Below are 13,579 nucleotides of genomic sequence, written 5' to 3'. Positions count from 1 at the left end.
CTTTAAAATAAAATTTTTAAAAGTACTGAAAGTCATAAATATTATTGCATATGTTTTTGTCATATGATGGTGACACTTTACAAAAAGGTTATATTAGTTAATGCATATACTAACATAATAGGGTTGGGCGATGTCGACCAATCTGGCATGGTGCGATGTCTATTGTGAAACATTGTGGATGATGGACGATGGCATCGCCGTCTTAATTGGTGGTGAATTAATCATTTATGAATACCTAATTAATTTATAACCAATTAATTATTTGTAGCCTTCCGTTTCAACTACCTGACCCGCATGGTCTTAGTTTTACCCATAACCAAATCACAAATAAATAAAGAGAAGTTACACACAAATTACCACCAGTCAGTCACTTTTCCGCAGGACTCTGGCATGAATAGGCAGAGTGATCTGTGTCGTTATAATGGCGTCCACAAACTTGGTTGGTGAAAAAGGTGCACAACTAACAGGATCCAACCAACAGTATCTGAGGTTTACACTAAAATTACTAAGTACAAGCATGAAAGCGAAAGATTAAAGCAGTGTACTGATGCTGTGCAAGTTACCTGATAGATTCAAAATACTGAAGAGTTGTTAGAGACAAGATTAATTAAATATCATGTTTAGTGAGACTATAGTTTACAACTATAGTGAGGCGCGATCCAGCAATGCATACTTGCACTGCTCTGGGGTTTTGTGCTCAAAGCACTTGCTGACTGCCTAGAGCTTAGATGTGCGCATATGCTAGAGTGCATGACAGTGTGTGTGGTCACGTGATGTGCGTTTTTAGCGGTATAGTTTCAGCTAGATGAAACGCCAGTGTGGACGTGGATCGTTTTCGTTCCAAAATGGCATTTTAAAACTAAGACGTATTAGTGTAAACCAGGCTTAAGTGTGTATTTTTCACAAGGGGATTGCTGCTGCGACAGGGGCGGGGCGGAGGATCGCGATGCCGGCTCAGCATCGTGATGTCTATCAGCCATCAGTGATGGATGATGGCATCGTCTACCGACCCAACACTATAACATAATCAAACATTTATTACTGTATTTGTTCATGTTAGTTGGTGTTAGTTAATGAAAATACAGTTGTTCATTGTTAGTTCATGTTAACTCACAGTGCATTAACTAATGTTAACAAGCATGAACTTGGATGTTAATAATGCATTTTTAAATGTTAAACTATGATTACAAATTCACTACAAGCATTGTTCATAGTTAGTTCATGTTAGTAAATAAATTATCTAATGAAGCCTTATTGTAAAGTGTGACCCATATGATGAACCACCTCAAAAATATAAAAGTGTATAAGTGAGGCTCTGTTTACCTAAATTAAGCATTAATACGTTTCTTACAGTGAAATAAATGTCAACGTGATGCATCTTGCAGGTACTGCATTGAAAAAAACCCCATCATGCTAGAAAATATGAAGTAATATGCACAGACATTACAAACAAGTAATGGATCGTTGGATATCAATGCTATAGGCTAAACTTTAAGTCCTGTAAATGCAAAGAAAACACTGTACTGGATGAAACAACTTCTTGATTTACCATTGTAAGATCAAGGATGTGTTTAGTTCTGCAGCTGAATACATTTTCCTATTAGATCTACTTGATTGACCTATTTTGATCTCAGAAGAGGGATTTTCACCAGAGATGTATCTATTGAAAGGATCTATGCAGTTGCTTACCTTTGTTTTCCGTTCATTAAGGCTAAAAGAAGAGGCAAACAGCTGATCTGGCCTTAAGGCGAACTGACGCCGTCGGTCAAGAACAGGACTTTGGCTCATATATGTGCTGTTTCTGCTCCTCTGGTGTGAACTGTGACATCTAAAAGAAGAAGAGTTCTGAGATGTACAATATAAAGCCTGCTGGATTGCATATGTAATATACAAGCCTTTAAATCGAGGTGTCAGACTTGTCTCTGCAGAGTTCAGTTTCAATCAACACATCGAAAGGGCTAGTTCACCTAAATCGACCCTCATGTCATTCCAAACCCCATGAGACCTTTGCTCATCTTCTGAACGCAAGTTAAGATATTTTAGATGGAATCTGATAGCTCACTTATCCTCCATAGACAGCAACCCAGCAGGCACACAATGTCATAAGACATTAATATTAGGTTAGATTTAGGTCGTGACGCCAGGTGACCAAATTTCAATATCTAGCCAGCATCTAATGACAACGTTATTTGGACGACCAATAACAACGTCAAGTGATCATACATCAAGCATCATACCGCTCCATAGTGTTCGTTTTAAAGATGAAATCCAGCCATAGGTAGCTCCGGCTACATAATTCGCTCTCTCTAGAAATGTATATAGGGGTACGTTTTCAGAATGAGCCTGGGTTGTTTATTCGTCGAGTATGACAACCAAAATCCAAAGTTTGATAGTGGTAACATCATAGTGGTAACGTCCACACCACGTCTAACATCATTAGATGTTGATATTTGGTTAGACGTTGGACATTGACGTCTACCTGATGTTGGTTTCTGATGTCAACCCAATTTTCATTTCCAAACGAAATGCAACGCCCCCATGACGTTATGGTACAACGTCAATCTGACGTCATGTTGACGTCTTGAGCCTGCCAGGAAGAGTCTTGAGAAGTACAGAAAAGAAACCAAAAACATTGTCGAATTGGGACTTTCTGCATTCGTTTGATGATGGTGGGTGTGACGAGTCTCCAGGAGTTCACTTTTTGTGTGTGTGCACTTGGAGATGTGTGTGTCTGTGGTAAGTAAGGGTGTCACGATTTCGATTTTTAATCGAAATCGATCGAAATTCATGCTTAATCTCGATTATCGAATCAAAAAATGGAATCGTCGATGCTGCCCCGCCCCTATGTCACGTCAGCAGCAGCTTGGCTTGCCAAGCGGAAAAAAACTCACGCATGCGCGTCAACCTAACAGCTACAACAGCCACGAGACAGCATGGCAACTGCAGACGCAGGAGACCCATCGAAAGAAATTGAACCCCCTCCTCTTTCACTGAAGTCGCCGGTGTGGAAGTATTTTGGATTTCCAGTGAGTTATGTTGACAACGTTCGTGTTGTCGACAGAAAAAACACAGTTTGCAAGCTCTGCAATGTGCATATACCACATTATTCCACCGGCTTCACGACTAACATGGCCAGGCATCTCCGCAGGCACCACAAAAACATAGATGTATCTGTTAAACCGACAAGTGTAACACAAACTACTCTCTCGTCTTCATTTGGAATAAAACTTCCAAGCAACTCAACACGTGCAAAGGCAATTACAAGCGCGATAGGAGTATTTATAGCCGCGGACATGCGACCTTATTCAGTGATAGAAAACGCCGGTTTTCAGCATTTAATTAACATGCTAGAACCGCGCTACGAAATGCCATGTAGAACGCATCTCACAGCTACGGTGATGCCCACCATGTACAATAATGTGAAGCAGAACGTTATTAAAGGTCTTAGCAGTGCACATTTAGTAGCCTTGACTACAGATTGCTGGACCTCTAGAGCAACACAGAGCTTCATGACTGTCACAGCTCATTACAATAATGATGACTGCAGATATAAGTTATTGTTACATTATATTGTTAATAAACATTTTATATTTGACAATGTAGTGTGTGGTACATTGTGAACAAAGGTCAGATGTTATTATATTGCATATACGTCTTAAAATGGCATAGCTTGTGCTTTAAAATGTTTTTTTGTTAAAAATCGTGACTTGAGAATCGAAAATGTAATCGAATCGAGGATTTGGAGAATCGTGACACCCCTAGTGGTAAGTGTAGAGAATAGAGTCAAACAGCTGTTTGTGTGTGTGTGTGTGTATGGAATATCATGTCACAAAAAGTCCTACACAACGGTAATAGTTTGATTAAGAGGTTTACATGCCTGTACTGCCCTTCAATGATGCGACTAAAATAGGAATACTCCACATGTCTTAATTCGATTTGTGTTTAATACGATTGTGAAAATCTCTGTTTACATGCTAGACTCTTAATCAGAGTATTGTCTTAATCTTATTAAAATCGGGGAGTATTGGTGTACATGCAAACATACTCAATCGAATCTCTCCTGATATCCTGTGCACATCATTTACTTCTTGCATTATTTCCTCTGATTGGTAGATCAGTTTTTTTTAGCAATGAAGTGTATTTTAATATAAATAAGTCATTAATTCATTTTGTCCATTTACTTAGTCCATTATTTATCAGTGGTTGCAACAGCGGAATGAACCGCCAACTATTCCAGCAGAGGTTTTACGCAGCGAATGCCCTTCTAGCCGCAACCCAGCACTGTGAAACAATTATACACCCTCTCATTCACACACACATACACTACGACCAATTTTGTTTACCCAATTCCCCTATAGCGCATGTGTTTGGACTGTTGGGGGAACCGGAGCACCCGGAGGACGCCAATGCTGGGAGAACATGCAAACTCCACACAGAAATGCCAACCTTCTTGCTGTGAGGCCTCAGTGTTAATCACTGAGCCACCGTGACACTCTAAATTATAATTTAACGAAAATAAATTACTGAAGCATGCAAACTTTTCTCTGCAATGGCACAAGCACCTGTGCTAAGCGGAAATTTCTATTCAGTTATTTGTGATCAGATCATTTCAAGCCTCTAAAATTAAATATTAAAGCAACTTTGGATAGTTTAAGATCATCTTTAGAACGTTTTTAGATCATCAAAATTCTCGTTTAAATGTGAAAATATAAAAAATGATCGAAGGAGACACCTGAAGCTCATATTACATTTAGTAAAAAAGATTATAATATAATGTTAGCCCTTTAAATATAAGCATTACATTGCTGCTGACCTGCTGAAGTCTGCTGCTGACGGTGTGCTGTTCCCTTTTTGTGTCCAAACGGAGTTCTGACTGGAAGCACCTAAAGCATGAGTAAAAACAATTGAATTTATCTTCATTTAAGATTAATGTTATTAAATAGTTTATTAAATCATGATGTTTGATCAAACATACCCCGAAGTCTTTCTCTAACCATTTGGCTTCGGTCTATGAGATGAGCAGAATCATTTGAGGGTTTTTCAGTCTGTTGAAGGAAAACAGGACTCAGCTACTTTGTTGTTGTTGACTAATTATGGAAGATTCATAAGTATAGCATTAAATACCAAAACTATTTTGTAACTAAAACAAAGATTATTGGCATGTCAGTAAATTTACTATTTCAGTCATTCAAAATGTTCTGCTTAATTTGGTGTGACTTGTATTATTTACTGTAAAAACAACAAGTCAAGATAACAAATATGTTTATGTCGCATTTACTTATTTTAATAAGTTAATCAGGATTTTTATTATACAAAGTGTAACTTTATATCTTTAGTCAGTTTGATTGATGTAAGTTGAGATGACCAGAAAAGTTCATTTGATTCAACTAAAAAAATTAATGCAGCAAGAATTGTTTTACAATATTGTTTAAATGTTAAATGAAGAGAAATAATGGCAACAGTTTAGTTTAAAGGGATAGTTGACCCAAAAATTAAAGTTTACTCACTATTTTCACGCTCAAGTGGTTATAAACCTTTATGAGTTTCTTACCTCTGTCGAACTCAAAAGAAGATATTTTGAAGAATGCTGAAAACCTATAACCATTGACTAGCATTTCTTTTTTCCTGTTATAAAAGTCAATAGTTACAGGTTTTCAGCTTTCGTCAAAATAGCTTCTTTTGTGTTCGACAGAAATAAGAAGCTCATAAAGGTTTATAATTATTTAATGGGGAGTTAATAAAAAAATTGGGTGAATTTTTCATTTAATATAATATATTGTCACAAGACATCAATGTTAGCTTTCTTATCATTAAGATTAGTGTCAGCTAAGGTTCAGCTTCAACTATCTTCTTTTGTGTTCAACAAAAGAAAGAAACTTAAATAGTGAAGGGAGAATTAATGATGACAGCATTTACATTTTTGAGTGAACTATCCCTTAAAGTACTAATTCCCACTAATAACTACTGGCTCATTAACTGCCTATTATTAAGATATTGGCTGTTTATTAATACTTTTAAAGGGCACGATCTTAATCTTAAGATGAAGTCTTAGTTAATGGTTTGTTAATAGTGAGAATTGTTCCTTAAAATAAAATGTGACCGAAATAATATTTGCATTCCTAAAGTTCCTGAACGAAAATAAATGAGATAAGCTACTACATTCACAGAATTATATATACAAAGGCATTGTAATGACTATTTAATATTGATTAATCAATCAATCAATCAATAAATCTGTGATGTTTAGTAAAAGTTACAGTACTATGCAAAAGTCTTTCTATGCAGCTAGTACTTTCACCTAAAATGGTTTAAAGAGGACAGAACAAACTGAGACAAACTATTGCCTATTGGTAACATCTCAAAAAACCTGCCTGCAAAGCTACCTGAAAAACTATGGGCAATACCAAGTGATTTAAATATAAAGTGTGGTCATACCAAATGTTGATTTGATTTAGCCAATTCAAGTAAATTGATAAATCAAATGAATTTATAATAATGTAGATGTTGCCAAAGTACTTCTGGATCGAGTTTGCCTTGGTTTGTTCTGTTTCTTCATGTCCTTCCAGACCGACTGGATTATAATCAGATCAGATCAGATCTCTGTGTGGAGCACTGGTGGTTGTCAGACTCATTGTGCAGACAATAATCTCACTGTAGAATTACAATTAATGACAAAAATAATGTTTGGAAATGTAAATGGATATTTAAAACTGACATCCTACTGAAAAATATAGAAATAACAGACTTTAAACCTTTTTTTTTAATTATTTTTAAGTACTAGTGTCTAAGACTTTTGCACAGTACTGTATATTAGAGTGCTATTAATCTAATGCACTAATCTAGCATTTTAAACACATTTCTCCCAGCCAGCTACCTGAAGTACATCCTCTGCCATCTGTCTGATGGTTTTCTCTGGCCGCGGCAGGACTGCAGTCTGATGGTGATGTTCAGCCGTCTCGAGCACCGTCAGGAGATTCACCCGTCTGTGAGCCACATCCTCGCACATGCTCAGTAGAAGACTGTTCAGGGTGTCGCTGAGCTGGACAGGCTAGCGTGAGATTTCATTCAAAGGTTCAGTTTCAGCATCACCCTCTATCACATTTTTATGACACTTTCTAATCTATTATCTATCAAATTATTATTCTTTATAGAATTAGTTGATTCTATAAAGCAGATTTTCATCTACTCTCAGTACAGCTAGTGTCTTTCAGCCAACGATAAACTTCTGGTGGAAGGTTAATGTGACTATTTTCAATTTCAAAAGGTTCCTTTTATAGCATCGATGTTGTAATTTAACTGAAATACAACCCGTTAAATAGACTTAGGCATTCATTTAGTTGTTCAAGCGTAAAACGAGATGAAAGGCAGCTTAAATACAAGGACCGTCAGTAGAAGCAGGATAACGCAGAAACTCCATTGAAAACACTAGGGTAATTTAAATGTCCATATTTTATAGACATTGCAGGAATGGAATTGAATGCAGTGCTTCTTGTCTGGTCTGAGACCCACTTTATTTTGTTTATCAATCAGGCAGTGAATATCACTGATTTTTAAAGAAATCGCATCTTAAACATGGTGATTTTGCAATGGAGCAACAGTTCACCGGAAGTGCTTGGCTGAAAATTAAAAGTCTGTGTGCATATAACCTATTCTGTTTATGTATATATTAACTTTAATCTACCAACACCAAGAATACCTTTGTTATCTATTCAACGTAAAAAAAAGTATTTATATAAAAAAAAACTTTAATATAATATATTGTCACAAGACATTAATATAAGCTCTTTCATCATAAATATCTATTATGAAATGTTAAGATAAGTGTCAACTAAGGTTAATAAAGGATGCAGATATTGTTAGTTTTGACCATTCATTTTAAATGAAGTCATACTATTTGTATAAATTTGATTAGTTGTATTAGCTTACAATTGTTAATTTTCGGACTATTGAAGCCAATTGGTTGTATTATTATTGAATAAAAAAACATTGGTGTTTTTACTTTTAATAAGCATAACATTAGAACATAATGTTTTATTTTATAATTTAAATATATTAGTAAATGTCTTTTGTATTTTGTTTCACATATAGCTTTATTTATTCATTCATTCATTCTTTTTCTTTTCGGCTTTGTCCCTTTATTAATCTGGGGTCGCCACAGCGGAATGAACCGCCAATTTATCCAGCATATGTTTTACACAGTGGATGCCCTTCCAGCTGCAACCCATCATTGGGAAACACCCATACACCCTCATTCACACACATACACTACGGACAATTTAGCTTATCCAATTCACCTGTACCACATGTCTTTGGACTGTGGGGGAAACAGGAGCTCCTGGAGAGAACCCACGTGAAAACAGGGAGAACATGCAAACTCCACACAGAAATGCCAACTGACCCAGCCGAGGCTCAAACCAGCGACCTTCTTGCTGTGAGGCGATTGTGCTACCCACTGCACCACCTTGACACCCTTCATATAGCTTTATATGGTTTGGAAACACTCGAGGCTGAGTAAATAGGGAGTAGATTTCTATTTTTTGGTTGACTTTCCGGCGACGCAGTGGTAGTACTGTCGCCTCGCAGCAAGAAGGTCGCTGGTTCGAGCCTCGGCTGGGTCAGTTAGCGTTTCTGTGTGGAGTTTGCATGCTCTACCTGCATTCGCATGGGTTTTCTCCGGGTGCTCCGGTTTCCCCCACAGTCCAAAGACATGCAGTACAGGTGAATTGGGTAGGGTAAATTGTCCGTAGTGTATGAGTGTGAATGAGTGTGTATGGATGTTTCCCAGAGATGGGTTGCGGCCGGAAGGGCATCCGCTGCGTAAAACATGTGCTGGATAAGTTGGCGGTTCATTCCGCTGTGGTAACCCCGGATTAATAAAGGGACTAAGCTGAAAAGAAAATGAATGAATGGTTGACTTTCCCTTTAATGAGACATATAATTAAATTAAATAGGAACCAACCTGATTTTGTGGAAGATTATAATCCACTGCCCAATAAAGAGTCATGCCTAGTGAGTAAACCACCATCTAAAGAACAAAAAGAGCAAATAAATCATACATTTAGCCTTGATTTGCCATCCATTATCCTATCCTCACATTACTGTTATAGTGATGGGACGTTCGGATCATGTTACTGACTCCAACCTTCGAATCTTTTTTCGAATCATTTCGTTAAATTTGCCAAAATATTATTAAAATGTTACGAGTTGCTTGTACAACTAGCCCGAACGTTAATCACACTACAAACAAGTCATAACTAGAATGCTGTAAGAAAGAGAAAATAATCATTAATTGTTTTGTCTATGATTAGCTCAGCTCACCTCATGTCTTCAAATTTGAGTCGTTCGTTCACGTGACACACACAGGAGTCCCAAATAAGCTTAACCAATGTACACAGTCTGAGCTGGAGAGACCCATGATAAGTTGACTTTTTGAGTTCTCAGGTTTTTGAGTCGTTCGTTCATCACGTGACGCCATGAATAGAGATCGCTCAAGAAATGAACGAATCAAATCTTTTTCCGGCTCTGACTGCATATGATTGGCTTCTGTCTTTCACGTGATGACCGAACGACTGAAACCTGATTGAAGACTCGAGAGAGGAACTAATCTTCTCCTTCACCTGCATTAATGTGCACTTACGTGAATGAACGAGTTACTCTCCGAGAGGACTCATCGCTCTCATGTCACAAAAAAAAATTAACTCAAAGTGAACAAATGATTCGCCAGGTTTCATGAAGTCAAATTTAAGACCTTTTAAGACCATTATGAATGAAATTTCAGACTTAAACTGGGCTAAACGCTAAGGTTTTTTCTGCAGCAGGAGTCTTTTACTTGCGCCATTTAAAAAAAAATAGAAAAGGGTATTTCTTATCCACATTTTAAATAATGTGTCAAAACAAGCAAATCCTAGTTGTATACATACACATTTCTTCAATATAGATTCATTTTTTATTGCAAGTTTTAAAAAGGACATAAGAAAATTGATTATGATTTAAGACAGGGGTCTCAAACTCAAATTGGGGGGGGGGGGGTTATATCAGTGACTGAGAATTAATAGGAGGGCCGCTTTAAGGCAAGGCAAGTGGAAACCTGATGTAATTGATGCACGGACAATTGAAGCAGTAAAAACTCCTTCTTTTTGTTTCTTATTGTACATATTGAAGGGGTAGTTTAAATTGCTATGAAAATACTACAGTTTAATAATAGTCATAATAATAATTATTATTATTCTGTCCCAATCAATTGTTGCTTAACCAATAGTTTAACAGATAGCACAAGAACAGCAGAAAGCAGATTGGGTAACTCTAGTGACTTTACTAGCAATTGTTCTTCTCAATATCTTTCTTTTTTTGTAAAACTACAACCAACAAAGAGGAGGAAAGTGTATGTATGTATGTATGTATGTATGTATGTATGTATGTATATATATATATATATATATATATATATATATATATATATATATATATATATTCACTTTTACATTAACATTTTCAATTTAGCCAGCAGTCAAATTTTACTAATGTACATTTTTATACAAATCTCTATATGAGTAAAATCTATTTAATGAGACCATTTGAATCAAATATTAGCAAAATGATCATATTTTCACCACCATCATAATGTGTAAGCCATGGAGATGTGTTTGTACAACACAATACAGGTGATATTAAACTAATTACAATCAAATGACCCTTGAATATTTTCAAAAATAGAGCTTTAGTAAAAATGGAGCACTTACGGACAGATATTTCAACGTTTAAATCAGGCCCAGAGATAATCTGCATGTGCGTTACTTTCGACCGCACGCTGAGAGAAACCGAAAGTAACCCGAACATATAATACAGTACTTTAAATGATCAGTAGGTGGGGGGCAAAATCGCAAGTGGCTATATGCGACTCCATAAGAATGATACTGATTCAAAATATATGTTTTGGGGGCCGAATCTCATTCTTTTTTTGACATTAGTTGCGGGCCGGAGGGAGGAGGAGAGGGTGCGCAAATGGCCCGCGGGCTGGCAGTTTGAGACCCCTGATTTAAGACCTACAAGACATTTTTACTGTGACTTTAAAACTTTTTAAGGCCTAAATTTTTAGATTTATAATTGAAGACCCTGCGGACACCCTGCCCATCACTATACTGTTGTCCAGCTCACCTTCTCTGAGGCCAGTCTCCTGGAGGAAGTGTTGCTCTGAGACATTTCTGGGCAAGTGAATGAACCCACATCTTCAGATCGGCTGCAGGTCTTGAAGGCAATACTGCCGACTGCAGAGAGGAGCATGGAGCCGGGGCTAATGACACAGCACATGTTCCCATCATCTGGACAAAGAGAGGAACATACATGGTGATAGAAAATGTTGGCAGGGAAGGGATAAGAAGGTAAAACGAGTGAAAAGAGCTCTCTACCTTTACTGGAGATGTCTATCAGAGCTTCTGTGGCACCCAAGAGCAGAGCCCAGACCTCGTCCTCCTCCAGCGGTGCTGCTCGTGACTCCAGCACCTCGGCCAGGGTCACAAACGTGCTCATTCTGACAGGCATAATCCCATCATACAGGTGCATGAAAAAGGTATGTGAAAAATGAGGTGCACTTTAGCATATGCATATGAAAATAGGATCACTTTAAAGAACACACTTAAGTGTGAACTTAATGTCATGTTTTCAGAGCTATATTACTTATTCCAGTTTACATTCATACAGGGGTTTAACTCAAGAAATGGTGAGGTTTTTAACACAAGATGCCATGTCAGACACACGAGACTCACTCGTGGACATTTACTAAAAGGAGAAGTTCACCAAAAGATCAATAGTGGAACAGAAACCAAACTGTTAAATATACACTTGTGGAATGCACAACAACTTATCAGACAACAACTTTTATCTGGAGAGACTTTAAAGGAAATATATATTAGGGGTGGGCGGTACACCGGTGTCATAGTCATCACCGGTGTGACATTGCGCCACTACATGGATTTTCTAATAGCGTCAGTACCGTAATAAATCAATTATGTGCCTTGAACAGCTGCATTTACATCAATAATAGCTAATTCTAAATAATAAGGCATTACATTTTCTTCAAACGTTCAGTTGTGGTCTGAATACATGTCCTTATACTACAGGGCTCGAAATTGCAACCATTTTGGTCGCATGTGCGGCCAAAATTTAATCTATGCGCCCTCATAATATATTTGGGAGCATTTGTGTGTCTGAATATAATGGTTGTAGTGCAATCTGATTTGATTTTCTCTATAAACTTGCTGAATCGCTCTACGCTGCCGCTGTATTGGTTCATATTAGCTGTCAATCACTCAACGCTTCCCGCTGTCAGATAACAGGGAGCTTTTGCTACCGCAGGAAATGCAAACGGCTGAAGAATGAAAAGTACACAGGTTTGCAAACCTCACTTAAAGTTATAATAATAATAATAATAATGGCGCAGATGACAGCGATCATGACATGAGGTAAATGTTGATCCACCAGCTGAGATCAATCGAGGGTTTTCGGAGAAGGTGCCCGAATCTTGTTTTCACTGCGTGTTCAGCGCAAATGTCCGCTAAATGTAAAATCTAACACTGTACACATCATCACCAAAGAAACTCGCCTTTACTAAGTTTACACTGAAACTACGGCTCATAACAAGGGCAGTATTGCGCCGGTGGTCATCGCGAGAATCCTGCTCTGTCTGCTCATAAATTGGTGCCGCTTTATTCCACAAACAAAGAAAAATGAAGATCAGCTCATAACGGGACAGAGCATTTAAAATGGCACAAACCGAAACCAAAACTTAAAGAGTGATAGAAGTGAGACTTTTTTTTTGTCCGTTCTTCCTTGAAATGTATATTATTTTGCTATTTAAAGTAATACCATGATATTATACCGTCACTGTTCAAAAGATAAAAAATATTGTGATATTAATTTTAGGTCATATCGCCCACCCCTAATATATATATATATATATATATATATATATATATATACATATATATATATATATAGTGGAAGTCATAATTAGCGCTCCTGAATTATTAGAAAAATTATCCAATTTCTATCTAAAGGAAAGACGATTTTTTCAACATTTTTAAACATAACAGTTTAATAAGTCATCTCTAATAACTGATTTCTTTTATCTTTGCAAAGATGACAGCACATAATATTTGACATTTTTCAAGATACTGGTATTCAGCCATCAGAGAAGATTCCAGAAAATGTTGTAATTGCAAAAATATATAAAAGTCGTCATTTGGTAAATTAAATTCCTGCTTTAGGAATTATGAATTAATAATATATCAGGCTTCTGTTGTCAAAGAACAGCTCCAATTGCAAAATCCCCTTTAGTTTAGGAAGTAACACATTAAATGTTAAACTTTGAAAAATAGCATTTTGTTTATAATATATGCTTATTTACATAACATGGATCCATTTTTAAAGACAATGTTTAAATGTGTGGTAGACATTGGAATAACAAAAATATAACAGCGTTTATATTTCTGTATGAACTTATTATTGGTTTGTAAAGTTCATCCAGGCCATCATTGCATTACTTTCATTTGATTTATGTAGTTTGCAAGTATAATTGAGTAAT

The 13,579-nt window shown here is 36.8% G+C and overlaps 1 protein-coding gene across 1 annotated transcript in view; it reads right to left on the bottom strand.

Moving 5' to 3' along the window:
- The window catches only part of frmpd2 (FERM and PDZ domain containing 2), a 50,639-nt gene extending 39,113 nt beyond the window's left edge, over positions 1–11,526 (bottom strand). The window contains exons 1-7 of the mRNA XM_056469764.1: positions 11,406–11,526; positions 11,155–11,318; positions 8,960–9,025; positions 6,875–7,048; positions 4,976–5,045; positions 4,814–4,883; positions 1,690–1,828 (exon numbers count right to left, since the gene is read on the bottom strand). Coding sequence (XP_056325739.1) covers positions 1,690–1,828; positions 4,814–4,883; positions 4,976–5,045; positions 6,875–7,048; positions 8,960–9,025; positions 11,155–11,318; positions 11,406–11,526 — 804 coding nt within the window. The remainder of the gene's footprint in view (positions 1–1,689; positions 1,829–4,813; positions 4,884–4,975; positions 5,046–6,874; positions 7,049–8,959; positions 9,026–11,154; positions 11,319–11,405) is intronic.
- Between the last annotated feature and the right edge of the window lie 2,053 nt (positions 11,527–13,579).

This window comes from Danio aesculapii, chromosome 12 (assembly GCF_903798145.1).
Source record: "Danio aesculapii chromosome 12, fDanAes4.1, whole genome shotgun sequence".
Taxonomy (NCBI): Eukaryota; Metazoa; Chordata; class Actinopteri; order Cypriniformes; family Danionidae; genus Danio; species Danio aesculapii.
Note: the sequence above shows the minus strand (reverse complement) of the source record. Positions and strands in the feature narration are given on the sequence as shown.